We start from the raw sequence: 13,451 nt of genomic DNA, 5'->3' as shown, positions 1-13,451 counted from the left end.
ACAGCCGCCTGCGTTTTTGTTGTTGGACTCAATCTCCCACAATCCTAGGGGAAAAGAAGGAAAGTGACGTAGTTTTGCTACGTGTCAGGAAGCTCTGTAGTCAACATGGCGGCGCAGCAGGGAGATGTGGATGAACTCTTCGATGTGAAAAATGCTTATTATATCGGCAGTTATCAGCAGTGTATTAACGAGGCTCAAAAGGTGAAGGTAGGTATCGAATTGTTATCAGCTGAATCTTTGGAAGTATACTGTTTCGTCTTTATCTCTCTGCTTCATCGCAACTAATGGTGTTTTCTGGCAACAGTGCTAAAATGAATATTTCTAACTTCTACCTGTGTTTTTTCTTTAAAGCCGTCAACACCCGAGAAGGAGACTGAAAGGGACATGTTTCTGTACAGAGCATACATAGCCCAGGTAAACCAATTTTCTCAAGTAGGAATGTCACTGTGCTTAGTTTCTTGTCATTAAGTTAGCTGCTAGCTAACTAGCTAACTGGCTATTCATTGCTGTCACAGGTTTTTGGCCGATTAAAAGCCAGCCTCCCTGACCTGTTGTGTTTTGTACTATTATTGCAGAGGAAGTATGCTGTTGTCCTGGATGATATCAAGGCCAACTCTCCACCCGAGCTTCAGGCTGTCAGGATGTTTGCTGAGTATAAATCCAATGAAAGCAAAAGGTAAGCGCTTGTATTTGACGGTCAACATGGGATAGGAATGGGGCTGAACGATAAATTCATTAAAATTTTTAGCCAAGGAGTCTTTCGATCAGTATCAAAATTAGACTAAACAGTAAGCAGCAAATATTACAGTCAGATATGCAATCACACCTGAGTTTACCACTTAAACAATTATACTGGGTATCCACCAGAAACCTAGTTCTCAACACAAGACTGATGAAAACCATGCTTTTGATAATGTTATATATTACCACAGTAGTTGCTTCTTCCCAGGGTTTTCTGTTCTTAGCATACTGCACACCTTGATAGAATAATACAGTTAATGTCTATGTGGGCGTTTGATCATCAAGTACTAAAGAAGAAGATGAGGCTGGAAGTTTGTCTTATAACATTGATCTATCTCCATGTTACAGATTGTTTAAATGTATTAATTTTATTTTATTACTAACCAGCCTCATCTTCTTCTTTAGTACTTGATTGTGATTCAAGGATTCTCTTGAGTTAAAATTCCTCTCATTGTCTTAACAATTTTCCTGCTGCTATTTTTCCCCCTGCAGAGATGCTATTGTTGCTGATCTAGACAAGAAGATGGCAAAGAGTGTGGATGCTACCAACACCACTTTCCTCCTCATGGCTGCCTCCATCTACTACCATGAGATGAACACGGATGCTGCTCTCAGGACCCTGCACCAAGGAGAAAGCCTGGAGTGGTAAGAAGGCATGAAGATTTCACTTTAAAAAATGTCTCAGCAAGATTTTGTTCACCATATAAACTGATTTCAAATAAATATGTCAGCAAAGAAAACATAATCTGTTACTTTTTGCAAACTATAAATTACTTCCATTGGAACTACTAAAAAAATGGAGGTTTCATCCTTGTTCCTGTCATTTCAATGTTAACAACCACCCACTTAATGTAAATTTAAGAATTACTAAAATGATCAATTTAGACATCATCTCAAATAGACATTCTGCCAAAACATATTTACATTTCCAAAAAGCATTGTATGGAACCAGTTTTTGTGTTTTACCACATTTCTGTATACCAAAATAATTATCACAATAATATAAAAATCAGCATTACACACTTTAGCTTTAATGTTTTTTATTTAAAAAAAACAACTTATGGTTTAATAGACGCTCCTGATGCATAGATGATTACTGACTCTGACTACCGATTACTCATACCCGAGTACTGAAAGAGAAATATGGATTTTTCTCAAAACGATAACTTACGTCTTGATCTCACCGTGCTGTCAAATATAAGGCTAATATGTTGGCATGTGTGTAAGCGAAAGATGAGCTAAATTTACATTCCAGAATCATTAAAAAAATCTTTAGTTTGGCAGAAACATTAAATAAAAATACAAAACACAAAGTAAGGGGGTTGTTAAGTCCCGGCTACCACGTCTTCTCCACAAACCTCTCTCTGATGGGTCACTGGTCAGTTTCAGACTGTTGTCTTCAAAGTGAAGGCAACCATATGAAATCAAACTGACCTGAAAATTTGTTTATTTTGCAGCATGGCAATGACCATTCAGGTGTTGCTGAGTCTGGATCGTGTTGACCTGGCGAGGTAGGGTAAAACGCAAACAGTGGATGATGTTTACATTGAATTGTTATGTAAGCTTTCTTATTCAAAGGCTCATGTAAAACACCCAGGTATGTTTTGAATGTGTTGTGTAAATACTGTCCATATTCTTCATTGTAAACTCTCTTAAAAGCTACAGTATACACAGTGTTCCTCTAATACCATTAACATTATTTTCTTGTCATTGACAGGAAAGAGCTGAAGAAGATGCAGGAGCAGGATGAGGATGCTACTCTAACCCAGCTGGCCACAGCTTGGGTTAATATTGCTGTGGTGAGGATTCAGTTACGTTTGCGTAACATAACCAAGATACACGTAGTTGATTTATAATTAAATGCTCTATCATGAATAATTTGTAAACCCTCCGTACATATTGGAGTGAATGGTATGTGTTTGCACATATACCAAGTGAATTAAAATCCTGTTCATCACGTTATCCTCACCTAAGTTGTATTGTGATTGACTGACGCTCCAATCAGGTTTGAAATAATTAGCCGACAGGGTGATTTGTAGAAATTCTTGGTGCTGACCTTGAAGCTACCCCAAGCCAACCTTTAAGGAACTGTGACACCAATTATAAGTAAACAAAACAATCAAACAAGTAGGGTTGTGCACTTTTATTATTAGCTTTTTGGTATTGTCACTGATCAACACTCCACCCCACATTTATTTGCATTCTGCTTGTTGCTCCAGGGTGGCGAGAAGCTGCAGGATGCCTACTACATTTTCCAGGAGATGTCTGACAAGTACTCCTCTACACTGCTGCTCCTCAACGGGCAGGCGGCCTGTTACATGGCACAGAACAAGTGGGAGGAGGCTGAGGGAGTGCTACAGGAGGCACTTGACAAGGTTAGATGACAATTGGCTCTTCATCACACATTAACTGACAACCTTAATGCATTTTGGTGTAAGCACAATTAAAACAAGCAAATCTAATAATAATAACTTTATTTTTATAGCAATTTTCCAGGGTACCCGCGGGGTCTTAAAAGTATTTTAAAGTCTTAAATTTCATTACCAAAGTATTAAATTGCGTTTACCAAGGTCTTAAATTTTTTCTTGTCCTTTTGTAGGATTTAATTAATACCGTAACGTCATAAATTAATACTTTGTGTGTGTGAGACTTCATAATATACTCCGTTTGGTGTGACACTGATGTTACAGGCAGTACAGGTAACGTTACTGTTTACGTTAGTGTTCAGCTTTACGCTCTGAACTGTGAAGTGTTCGCGGTGCACGAGCTCTGGCATCCAGCTCTGTGCGAATCAGTCATTTGTTAGAAAAGAAAAGAAAACGTCTCTGACGTGCTACTAACGTTAGCTCGACGACTCAGAATGGACAAATGTGTGAAATTCAAAAAGCCAGAGATATGTACAAGTTGGCGGACGAGGCTGAGGGCAGTGGTGCTGCGGTTAGCACAACAAGCTGATCGGCGTGCGAGCCAGTCACACTGTGGCGAGCACTAATGGAACAGCAGAGCTGGAAGACCCGCTGAATCTTACAACAGTAACGGAGAGACAGGTGTGTAGACGAGGACCGTGTCGGCATTGCGCCGCTGTTGTAGGCTAACGTTGTGTGAATGGAAACATCAAACTAACGCACACACATTAAACTTACATCACCCAGATGCGCCGATCACTTGAACGAGGGAAAAAACAAACCGGAGCCCAACTTCTTATCGCCGCTGCTTTCAAGCCAATACTACATTTATTCATTTACCTGACGCAACTTACAATTGCTGTACATGTCGCACGGCTCTGGAGGGATGGGAATTGAACCCAGTCTCCCACACCAAAGGCAAGCATCTTGTCTATGCGCCATCACCGCCCCATTACTATATAATACTATATGTCAAGCAGCCTTTAGATGCTTTAGAAAAACAGAAATTGGCATATTATATTACTTTACCTTATCTAGCCAAGGTGTTACTAATTGCAACAACTCATACCACACAATTTGTTTGTATTTTTGATTTCACCCCTTAAGAGTTCTTAGTGCACAAATATTGTATTCATTACATAGTTGTCATTTACGCTGGGGATACTGGGGACATGTCTCCATCACTTTTTTAAAAGCATTTGTTAAATATGTTGTGAAAAATGGCTTGCAACAAGAAATGTTAAAATAAACTAATGAAAATACTTTGAGAACGGTTTATTTGTGCAATAAGAAAACATGCAATTTAAAGATAAAAGAAAAAAATATGCATTGTTAAAAATCTGAATCACTTTATTTAAATAAAGACAATTCTACTATAAACTGGTGCAGAAAATGTCTCCAGAATGCAGGAAATTAAGTGTTTAGTGCTCAAAAATTTCTAGGGGACCCCCAGACTCCCATTTAAATATATTTCAGCATTGAACATTTCATCAAATAGTGTTAAAATATCTTCTTGTATTCAATATTGTGAATTGTGCATGTGAGCTAAGTGTATTGTCACACCCCTAATCTGAACCCTTATCTTCCCACCAATTTTCAACACAATGTGATGTCCTTGATTCATTTTATCTTATCAAAGTACAAACACACCCCAAGCTATAGTGTGTTAAATTTGAATGTATTACAGTAAAATGTTTTGTATGTAACTTCGTAAAATAATTTTCTCAGACTTAAAATTAATACAGATTTTTCATTAAACGGCAGTGAAGTTGGTATCAAATTTCATCCTAGGTGGTATTAAAAAGTCTTAAATTTAACTTTGAGAATCCTGGGGATACCCCGTTTTCAATACAGGTAACAAAGTGCCTTACAACAATCAATGTAAAACATAAACAAGTCGATATACAAATAAGTTACGCATCACATAGTGGTTTACAATCAATTAGTCAATATACAAATAAAGCAAAAATAAATTACGCATCACACAGTGGTTTACAGTTAATAAATTAAACAAACAAGTCATTATACAAATAACCCTTTGCACTGACAACCAAAGAAAACTTGATGAAACAAATGACCCTTAGAATCAAAATCAGCTTTTTTAGCCAGGTATGTGTACAGATATAAGGAATATGACATTTTTCATGGCTCCCAACTTACTGAAATAGAAATACACATACATACAGCTAAAAACAAGGGACAAGGAAAAGAAAGCCATCACTTTGTCAGAAAACAATTATTTATTTCTAATAGCATTAAGACTTGCACTCTGATATCTCAAGTCTCAGAAATAAGGCCAAATGTTTTCTGTTCTGCGGATGCTTCCCTCAACAAAAACTACTCGCATTGTAACAGCAGATGGCACCACACACTCTTTTGTAGGCTATAGCCTGTACTAAACAACCTGCCCATTGAACCGTGTTTATCCACAAGACACAACAAGAATAAAATAGTGTCGCTTTGTCTTTTTAAAAAAAATTCATACTATATAAATGTTAAATATTTGCTGTTTTGTCTTATCTTTGTGAATATTGCACCTCCCTGTTCAATTGTATTGTGAATGGATGTGACCCGTGCTTGACTAACTCAGGTCTGTTTTGCTTTTTAAAGTTGTACAATCACACAGTCAGACCCGAGTTAACCAGACACTGAGATGGCTGAAATCAACTGTTTAGGTTAAAGAAGTGAAGCTTTTCACAGATGTCTGGCTTTTCTGAGCTTATTTTTGGGAATACCCCACTGCTGCTTCTTGAGTCAGGCCATTCACTGACGACAGATGGACAACACAAAGTCTACTGGTTAAATTATTACAAAGTGATTTTTGTCCATGGATGTTATCTTACTAACAGACATAACGTAACAAAAGTATAATGTGACTTTAGATGTCACTGCTCATGTTCGTCCTAGCAAAATCAGACAAAAGTTTTAATGGAAATAAGTAGAATAAATAAGAGAAACCGAAGTTACAGTGTTTTACATATACATGAAGAAATGAAACAAGCTGAATAGAGTGTACTTTTATCTTTCACTGCCGTGTATCCACATCTGTGTATGTTTTCCTAGCCAGTTTGCTTTGTGAGGACGACTCTCACTGTCTATTCATATCATGTCTTTCTTCCCCCTTCAGGACAGCAGTCACCCTGAGACGTTGATCAACCTCATCGTGCTGACCCAGCACCTGGGCAAAGCTCCTGAGGTGAGACTTTGGACCCAAAGCTGTTACTGAAGGCAACACTTGAGCATCCGTCAGTTTCCTTTAGACAAACTCATCCTCAGTGAAAGACGACTTATAAAATCTCTGTCCAATAACACTCTGCACTTCGAGTGCATGATCCTCCACTCAGTAATTTTAATGTGTTGATGAAACCTGGCAAAAGCATTCAACTAGGCAATTTCTTGATTGTGTTTGTCTTCTATCATAAAAAGTGTCATCTAAGCACTTCCACAGGTTTAGTGCTGTGTATGAATTTTACAGCCTGGAAGACAAAGTTCATAAGATAAACACTCAATTATCTGTCTTAAGTTTCATGGATTTGATAGTAATGCAGTAGAATGCTGACCATTGACTCAAAGCCATCAGTTTGCGACTGTGATAACAGTTGATTAGCACATCACGCGCAAGGTTAACTGGAATTGTGTGGGCATATTTAGGCAATGAGCCTAATCCTCAGGTAAAGTAGCAACTTTTCAATGGACTTTTTTTGTTTTAAGCTAAGCATTGTAACAGTGTGAGTCCTATCAGACTATAAAAGTCATTAAAATGTTGTTAATTATTTTATCTTCTGTGCACTGAATGGAATAGCATTTGTTTCTCTCTTCTTTCACTCTAATTATTACTCAATTACACTATTACTTATGTCTCTTTAATAATTTTAACTTGTGTTACAGGTAACCAACCGGTACCTCTCTCAGCTGAAAGATGCACACAGATCCCACCCATACCTTAAAGATTATTTAGCCAAGGTAACCTTCTTGTGTTTGCATTTGTTTTTTAATGTATGTCTCTGTCCTGTGGCCATTGCTGTTTAGGTTCACACAATCCACTTTCACTTGTTAACAAACCTTCATAAACCTTAATCAGTGTTATAATTTGATTACCTGGCTCGGTTGTTTTGACATTTGGGCAGCAGGTGTCCTTGGAGCAGAGTCAACAAGAGCATTGAACTCTGAATCTCTAGCCTTTGTCACACATCACGCTGGAGTGCAGATGTACATAAACATGCCACAACAGTTTGCCAGTTTCCGTGGGCAGATATTTGTCCTGGTGTTTAACTGTTTTCTCTGCTCTTTGTTTTCCTGCAGGAGAATGAGTTTGACAGACTAGTGATGCAGTACGCTCCCACCGCCACAGCATAAGACATCTGCTTTCACTGTAACACCTCAATTATGAACCATAAATTCTCTATACTCTGTCTTTCTAACCTGCATACCTGCATTTGTTTATTTTAACTTGTAAGAAAAAGTGTGTTTAATTGAAGCTTTGGCTGTGTTATTTGAACCAGATCAGATTCTGTCAGCCTTTAGTATCCATTCTTTATAAATCTGCATTTCTCCTATGGAAACAACACATAAGTTTAATGTAAACATTCCTCTGAAATGATAATAAATGTTTAATACCTGTGTTGTGTTTGTTTGGTTTGGAGATAACTAGGGTTAAGTGTATTGCTTAGGGACACATTAGTGGATGTGTGGCAGAACCCATGTCTCCACACCAAATGCATGTGTCTTATCCACTGCTCCACCCCATAGACTCTTAATCATACCCATGCAAAGTGTTTTTTTTGGTGCTTCCTGACACATTAATTTGACGTGCAGTGTCTAATGTGGACTCTTGCACTGTCTCTTTAAGTCATACTTTTTTTTACCCTAATTCAAACAGAAGATAGCGGCCCTTATTACGTCACGCCCCCCTCGGGTTTTTCCTCTCGAGATACTAAACGCGGTTGTGCTTTTAACGTACCAGTTGCTTCCCATTGAAAGCGAAGCGCCACTTGTCAAACACGCAGCTTTGAACACGTTGACCGGTCCAGAGCAGCGGCGGCGGAGAAGAAGCAGAGTGGGCAGCCTCTTCCTAGGATAATATTCATATTTATTATTTTCTCTGAGCTGGAATAGCTGCGACATCGTGTGAGATATGTGCCGGTTTGTCGGGAACCTGCTGCTGTAACGGTTCAGACGGTAACGTTATCAAAGGCGAATAACGGAAAGATGAGACTGTAACGTTACGTACGTAAACTGCTAGACGTAAGTGGCAAAATAATCGCATGTGCTGGCTGGGCTTGGCGCTGGAAAATGCGATATTAACTTTTTTGTATATGTGCGCTACATCTCGTCTTAAGTTAATTTATTCAAACAGCTAGCTCTGAAGCTCCTTTCAACGCTGGTCCGTTCAATGTTTTGTGCGCATGACTTGGGTTAGCTAGGCGGCTAACCAGGACGCGCTGATGTGCCCGTGAGCGTATAACGGAATGATGATCAGAAGAAACTGCCATCAGACAGGCGCTGATGGCCTATATTAATTCTCCAACCCTATTTAATTATTGTTTTACGTGCTTCATCAGATACAGCCTCATAGCCGTATGTGTGGTCAGACCTGGTGGTCCCTGCTATAGTTAATAAAACTATCCATATAAAAATGGGCACGTCTTAATTTGGAAAACAAAGAATTAGGCTACTGAGCAGGTCAAGCTGGTTATCTAGTTAAGCTTGGTTTTAGGGGCGCTAGCAAGCTGGTTGACGGATTAAGCCACACCGTCTGGGCTGTACTGCACCCTGCATCCCTTCTGTCTCTCAATTGGAGTATTTATTTTTTCCGGTTTGCACGTTTTTGTTGTCTGTGCACCGCACCACAATGAGCGGGGACACCGGGCCGGTGGAGGTGGAGCCCATGCCGGGATACTTGGACCTCGTCATCAGAGCCACCACGGTGATGCTGGGTGCGTGGAGAGACTGTAGTAACTGCGGCGTGGAGCTCTCCAAACGGACTCTCCTGGATAACGCATACATTACCTGCACCGAAATCGCCCTGTTCTTCTTTTGCGCCTTTTTGTGGACGCAGGTCAGGCGGGGACTGACAGAAAGTCTGTTTCAGGTGGGTGACACACAACCGCAACGCATATTGATCCCCCAGCTCCCCAAGGTTGCTTTATTTACACCCTTAATTAATTAATGCGCTTAGCAGCTCACTCATCTATTGAGAACCCGTCACTGCAGAAGTGTGGCCTCTGAGCCTCCCATCTCTCAGGAGTTGTAATTGAAGGCCATGCTCTGGACAGGGATTATAATGAAGTATGTATTTTTTAGTTAAAGATGGTCGATAATGAGCCCAGCCAATAAAGACTAAGACTAAAATCAAAGAGTTGTATCTTCAGTTTGCATCTTATTCCTTCCGGTAATGTGAATGCGAACAAATACGACTGTTTACATATACATACAAACAAAACACAATAACATCTCATTTCTGTGAATTTCTTTTACTATGGTACGTGCAGACTTCCACCATCCCCTTCCCGCTATATCTCTTTCTCTCTCACACACTTACACATGAAATATACCTAAATCAAAGGTGGGCAATGTGGATAAAACTTTTGTTTGTTTTTCTGGAAAATCAAGGAAACTGAATGACCACAATAACCTGAAAGGAATAAATGTTTTTGACAAATCCAGTAAATCAAAATTGTGTTTCTTCACATTGATGCAAAAATATTATGAATTTGCTATTATTAATTTATGCTTATGGATTTGCAGTAGTACCTATATATTTGGCAAAGGAATGGCTACCTCAGTTTTTGGACAAATTCATAGCGTCCCACTGTGTATACAGTCCCCTCCAAAAGTATTGGAACGGTAAGGCAAATTCCTGTGTTTTTGTTGTTCACTGAAGACATTTGGGTTTAAGAAAGTCAATCAATCAAAAGATGAGTATGAGACAAGAGTTCAGAATTTCAGCTTTCATTTCCTGGTATTCACATCTAGATGTGTTAAACAACTTAGGACATATCAGCGTTTGTATTAGACCACAGCATTCTTAGGTGAGCAAAAGTAAAGGAATAAATAATCTTCAAGTAAATAACATTTAATATTTGGTGGCATAACCCTTGCTTGCAATAACTGCCTCAAGCCTGCGACCCATCGACATCACCAAACTGTTGCATTCTTCATTTGTGATGCTATTCCAGGCTTTTGCCGCAGCTTCTTTAGTGCTTGTTGTTTAAGCATAAGCAGTTCCTTTCTTTCTCCACACTTTGGCCTTTCCATCGCTTTGGTAGAGATTAATCTTGGTCTCATCAGTCCATAAGATTGTGTTGCAGAACCTTCCGATTCTTACTGCTGATGAGTGGTTTGCATCTTGTGGTGTGGCCTCTATATTTCTGCTCTTTGAGTCTTCTTCTAACATTGGATTGTGATACCTTCACCCCTGCACTGTGGAGGTCGTTGGTGATGTCACTTACTGATGTTTTGAGGATTTTCTTCACAGCTCTCACGATATTTCTGTCAGCAACTACTGTTGTTTTCCTTGGCCGACCTCTCAGTACACCAGTAGTTTATTTCTTTTTCAGGACATTACAAATTGTTGTGCTTGCTATGCCTAATGTTTGTCGAATGGCTCTGGTCGATTTTCCTTAACAATGGCTTGCTTTTCTCCCATAGACAGCTCTCTGGTCTTCATGTTGGTTTATCCTTTTTAACTGGAAATGCAGTCTTTATAGGTTTGAACCAAGGATGAAAACTTAGACTAGTCCATCCATCCATCCATCCATCGTCAACCGCTTATCCTGCGTACAGGGTCGCGGGGCTTGGACTAGTCATGCAGAGCTATTTAATGTTTGGACAATCAACCTAAAAGGCAACATCTGGGCAACAAGAAACATCTGTCAGTCACATTTTCCAATAGTTTTGCTCAATTGAAAAATGGACATGTTGAAACAAAGGGTAGTATGTCCTGAGTTGTTTAACACATCTCAATGTGAGTACCATGAAATGAAAGTTGAAATTCTGAACTCTTGTCTCATACTCATCTTTTGATCTTAAACCCAAATGTCTTCAGTGAACAACAAAAACAAAGGAATTTGCATTACCTTTCCAATACTTTTGGAGGGGACTGTATATGATCATTATCGCACATTACACATTTGAACTGTTGCATCTACATTATATTTTTGGAAATGAGACCAACAGACTGCTGCCGCCATGGAGTAGAAAATCATGGCATTCTTTAGTTATTTGACGATGTGCACTCACAAAACCAGAGAAACAAACAAATCCTCTTTTCTTACTTACAGTATACTCCCAGTCATGTGTAAAGAATGAACGTTGACCCATTTAACATCTCCACTTACTCTGGTCTGCATTTTCCACTGTGCAGTTAGGTTCTAAATATGAAAACAGTCTGAGCAATACTTGAATAATTATTTGACTGTGTTGTATGCTTAGGTTGCTGTACTCAGCCAGGGGAGCACAATGAAGGCAGCCAAACCTGGTTACAATAACCTACACAAGTGTGAGACGTCAAAAGAGTCCACTGTGGACTCCTAATAGATTTGAGAAGAGTTATAATCACAGCTTGTCAATTCAGTAACAATATAAATCTATCAATGTGCAGTGTTTCCCATACGTTACATCTGAACTCAGTGTTAATGAGAACTATTAATACATAACACTTGATGTATTATTTTTAGATTTCATCTTGACTTGATCCACTGGGCTTGCAGCTGAAATGAAGTTATTCTTAACACAACAGCATTACATTTATACAGCGAGCCCTGCAGCCTCTGTGATTTAGGGAGGAGATCTTAATTAATTATACGGCTAATTTCTGAGGTGTATGCATGCTACTGTATTAATGCAAAGCCTCAGTGGATGATGATACAGGGTTAGAGAAGAGGAGATGGGGTGATTAAGATAAACAGAGAAGGAAGACAGAGCGAGAGAAGGACTGGAGAAGAAGGCTGAGAGGTGAGCAGAGCCCAAGCCTTTTCACATTTTTAGATTGAGTGTCCAAAAAATACTAGAATGAGGGTTAATAATTCATAGATGAAATGGGTAAATTTACAACATGGAAATTTCCTGAAATTAAAGTCACAAAAAATCCCATTCACGCTAGTGTTCATCTAATACACCAAATTCACAGCAAAGTCTCTAAAGTGCGGTTGATAATATTGTGATTTTGGCTAAAATCACTATTTTTGAGTTTCTCTCATAAATGTATGACTATAATGTCAGAGAATATTTAAGTTTTTAACTTGTAGATTTTTCATTATTTGTTTCTCATAAATTTAAGTTAGTTAGTTAGTCTTTTTCCCACTCCCCTGGCTCAATTTTTTATTACAATAAACACCCAATTCATATCACACATAAAGAAGAGTCCATAAAATACAAAACAGAGCCGACTTAACACCGACTTAACTAATTAAAGGAAACATTTTGTTTACAATTTTAAAATGCCAATATCAGTTGGCCAATGGAGATTATGATGTACCACAGTGGCTTTATGTAACTGTAGAGCTCAAGTGGCTTACCAACAAGTTGTGTTTAACTCAACCTGCATAGGTGCTGCTCTAATTTGTACAGTACACTTGATCATAGTAAAACCTGAAAACCACTCACGCAGTACTGTGCACAGGGATCATCCCCACCCCAAACACACTCACCTTCTCTCACCAAGTTAAGTGTTTAATTTTTTCTCAGGTAAACAGTGACAAATATCGAAATTCCAAATACAGTGTCATATTCTAAAGTGTGAATGTTGCTGTACTCCTTCCACTTTTTAGTTTCACTCTACACACACGTTTGTCACACGGGTTAAATTGGTTTGTGGTTTATGAGTTGTGCATTGCATTTATGATGCATGTGGTTGTTTGCGTTTATGGGGGGTGCAGTGTTTCCTCTAGGATTTTTTCAGCAGCGGGGCAGGACAAACATCACCCCCAAAATTTTATGTTTTCAAATGATAAATATGTAATTTCACATCATATTGGGGCATTATTTTCACCATATCTCTGAACAAATAGTTGACAAAGCTCGAGCACATAATAAATAAACAGCACCCAAAGATCAGTCTACTGGAGGAACTACAACCTTTAGATCTGGAGAAAGTAATTTGGTTGGTTCTGTTGCTCCACAGTGATTTCACATTGATGGCACAGCATGTTTTGGGCATCACCTCTAAGCCTTAACGGCAGGAAAACCCTGTTAATATGACCTCAGAATCATTATAGATACGACTGTTCATGTTTGCCTTATGTTTGCCTTTTTTTCATTTTATAGCTTCTGACATTAGTCTGTAGACATTAATATAAAAAATAG

The 13,451-nt window shown here is 38.8% G+C and overlaps 2 protein-coding genes across 2 annotated transcripts in view; both read left to right on the top strand.

Moving 5' to 3' along the window:
* The first annotated feature begins 48 nt into the window (after window positions 1–48).
* On the top strand, window positions 49–7,767 carry LOC119900699 (coatomer subunit epsilon-like). The gene is made up of 10 exons (XM_038715880.1): window positions 49–207; window positions 352–414; window positions 576–676; window positions 1,234–1,386; window positions 2,199–2,252; window positions 2,459–2,540; window positions 2,961–3,116; window positions 6,274–6,342; window positions 7,035–7,109; window positions 7,449–7,767. Exons 1-10 carry the CDS (start codon window positions 106–108, stop codon window positions 7,500–7,502), a joined length of 909 nt encoding a protein of 302 aa, XP_038571808.1. The 5' UTR covers window positions 49–105; the 3' UTR covers window positions 7,503–7,767.
* A 298-nt stretch (window positions 7,768–8,065) lies between these two features.
* The window catches only part of cers1 (ceramide synthase 1), a 28,860-nt gene continuing 23,474 nt past the window's right edge, over window positions 8,066–13,451 (top strand). The window contains exon 1 of the mRNA XM_038715879.1: window positions 8,066–9,237. Coding sequence (XP_038571807.1) covers window positions 8,998–9,237 — 240 coding nt within the window. The 5' untranslated portion in view covers window positions 8,066–8,997. The remainder of the gene's footprint in view (window positions 9,238–13,451) is intronic.

Source organism: Micropterus salmoides, unplaced genomic scaffold (genome assembly GCF_014851395.1).
Source record: "Micropterus salmoides isolate LMB-PRFRI ecotype aquatic unplaced genomic scaffold, ASM1485139v1 Ms_hic_scaffold_13, whole genome shotgun sequence".
Classification (NCBI taxonomy): domain Eukaryota; kingdom Metazoa; phylum Chordata; class Actinopteri; order Centrarchiformes; family Centrarchidae; genus Micropterus; species Micropterus salmoides.
Note: the sequence above shows the minus strand (reverse complement) of the source record. Positions and strands in the feature narration are given on the sequence as shown.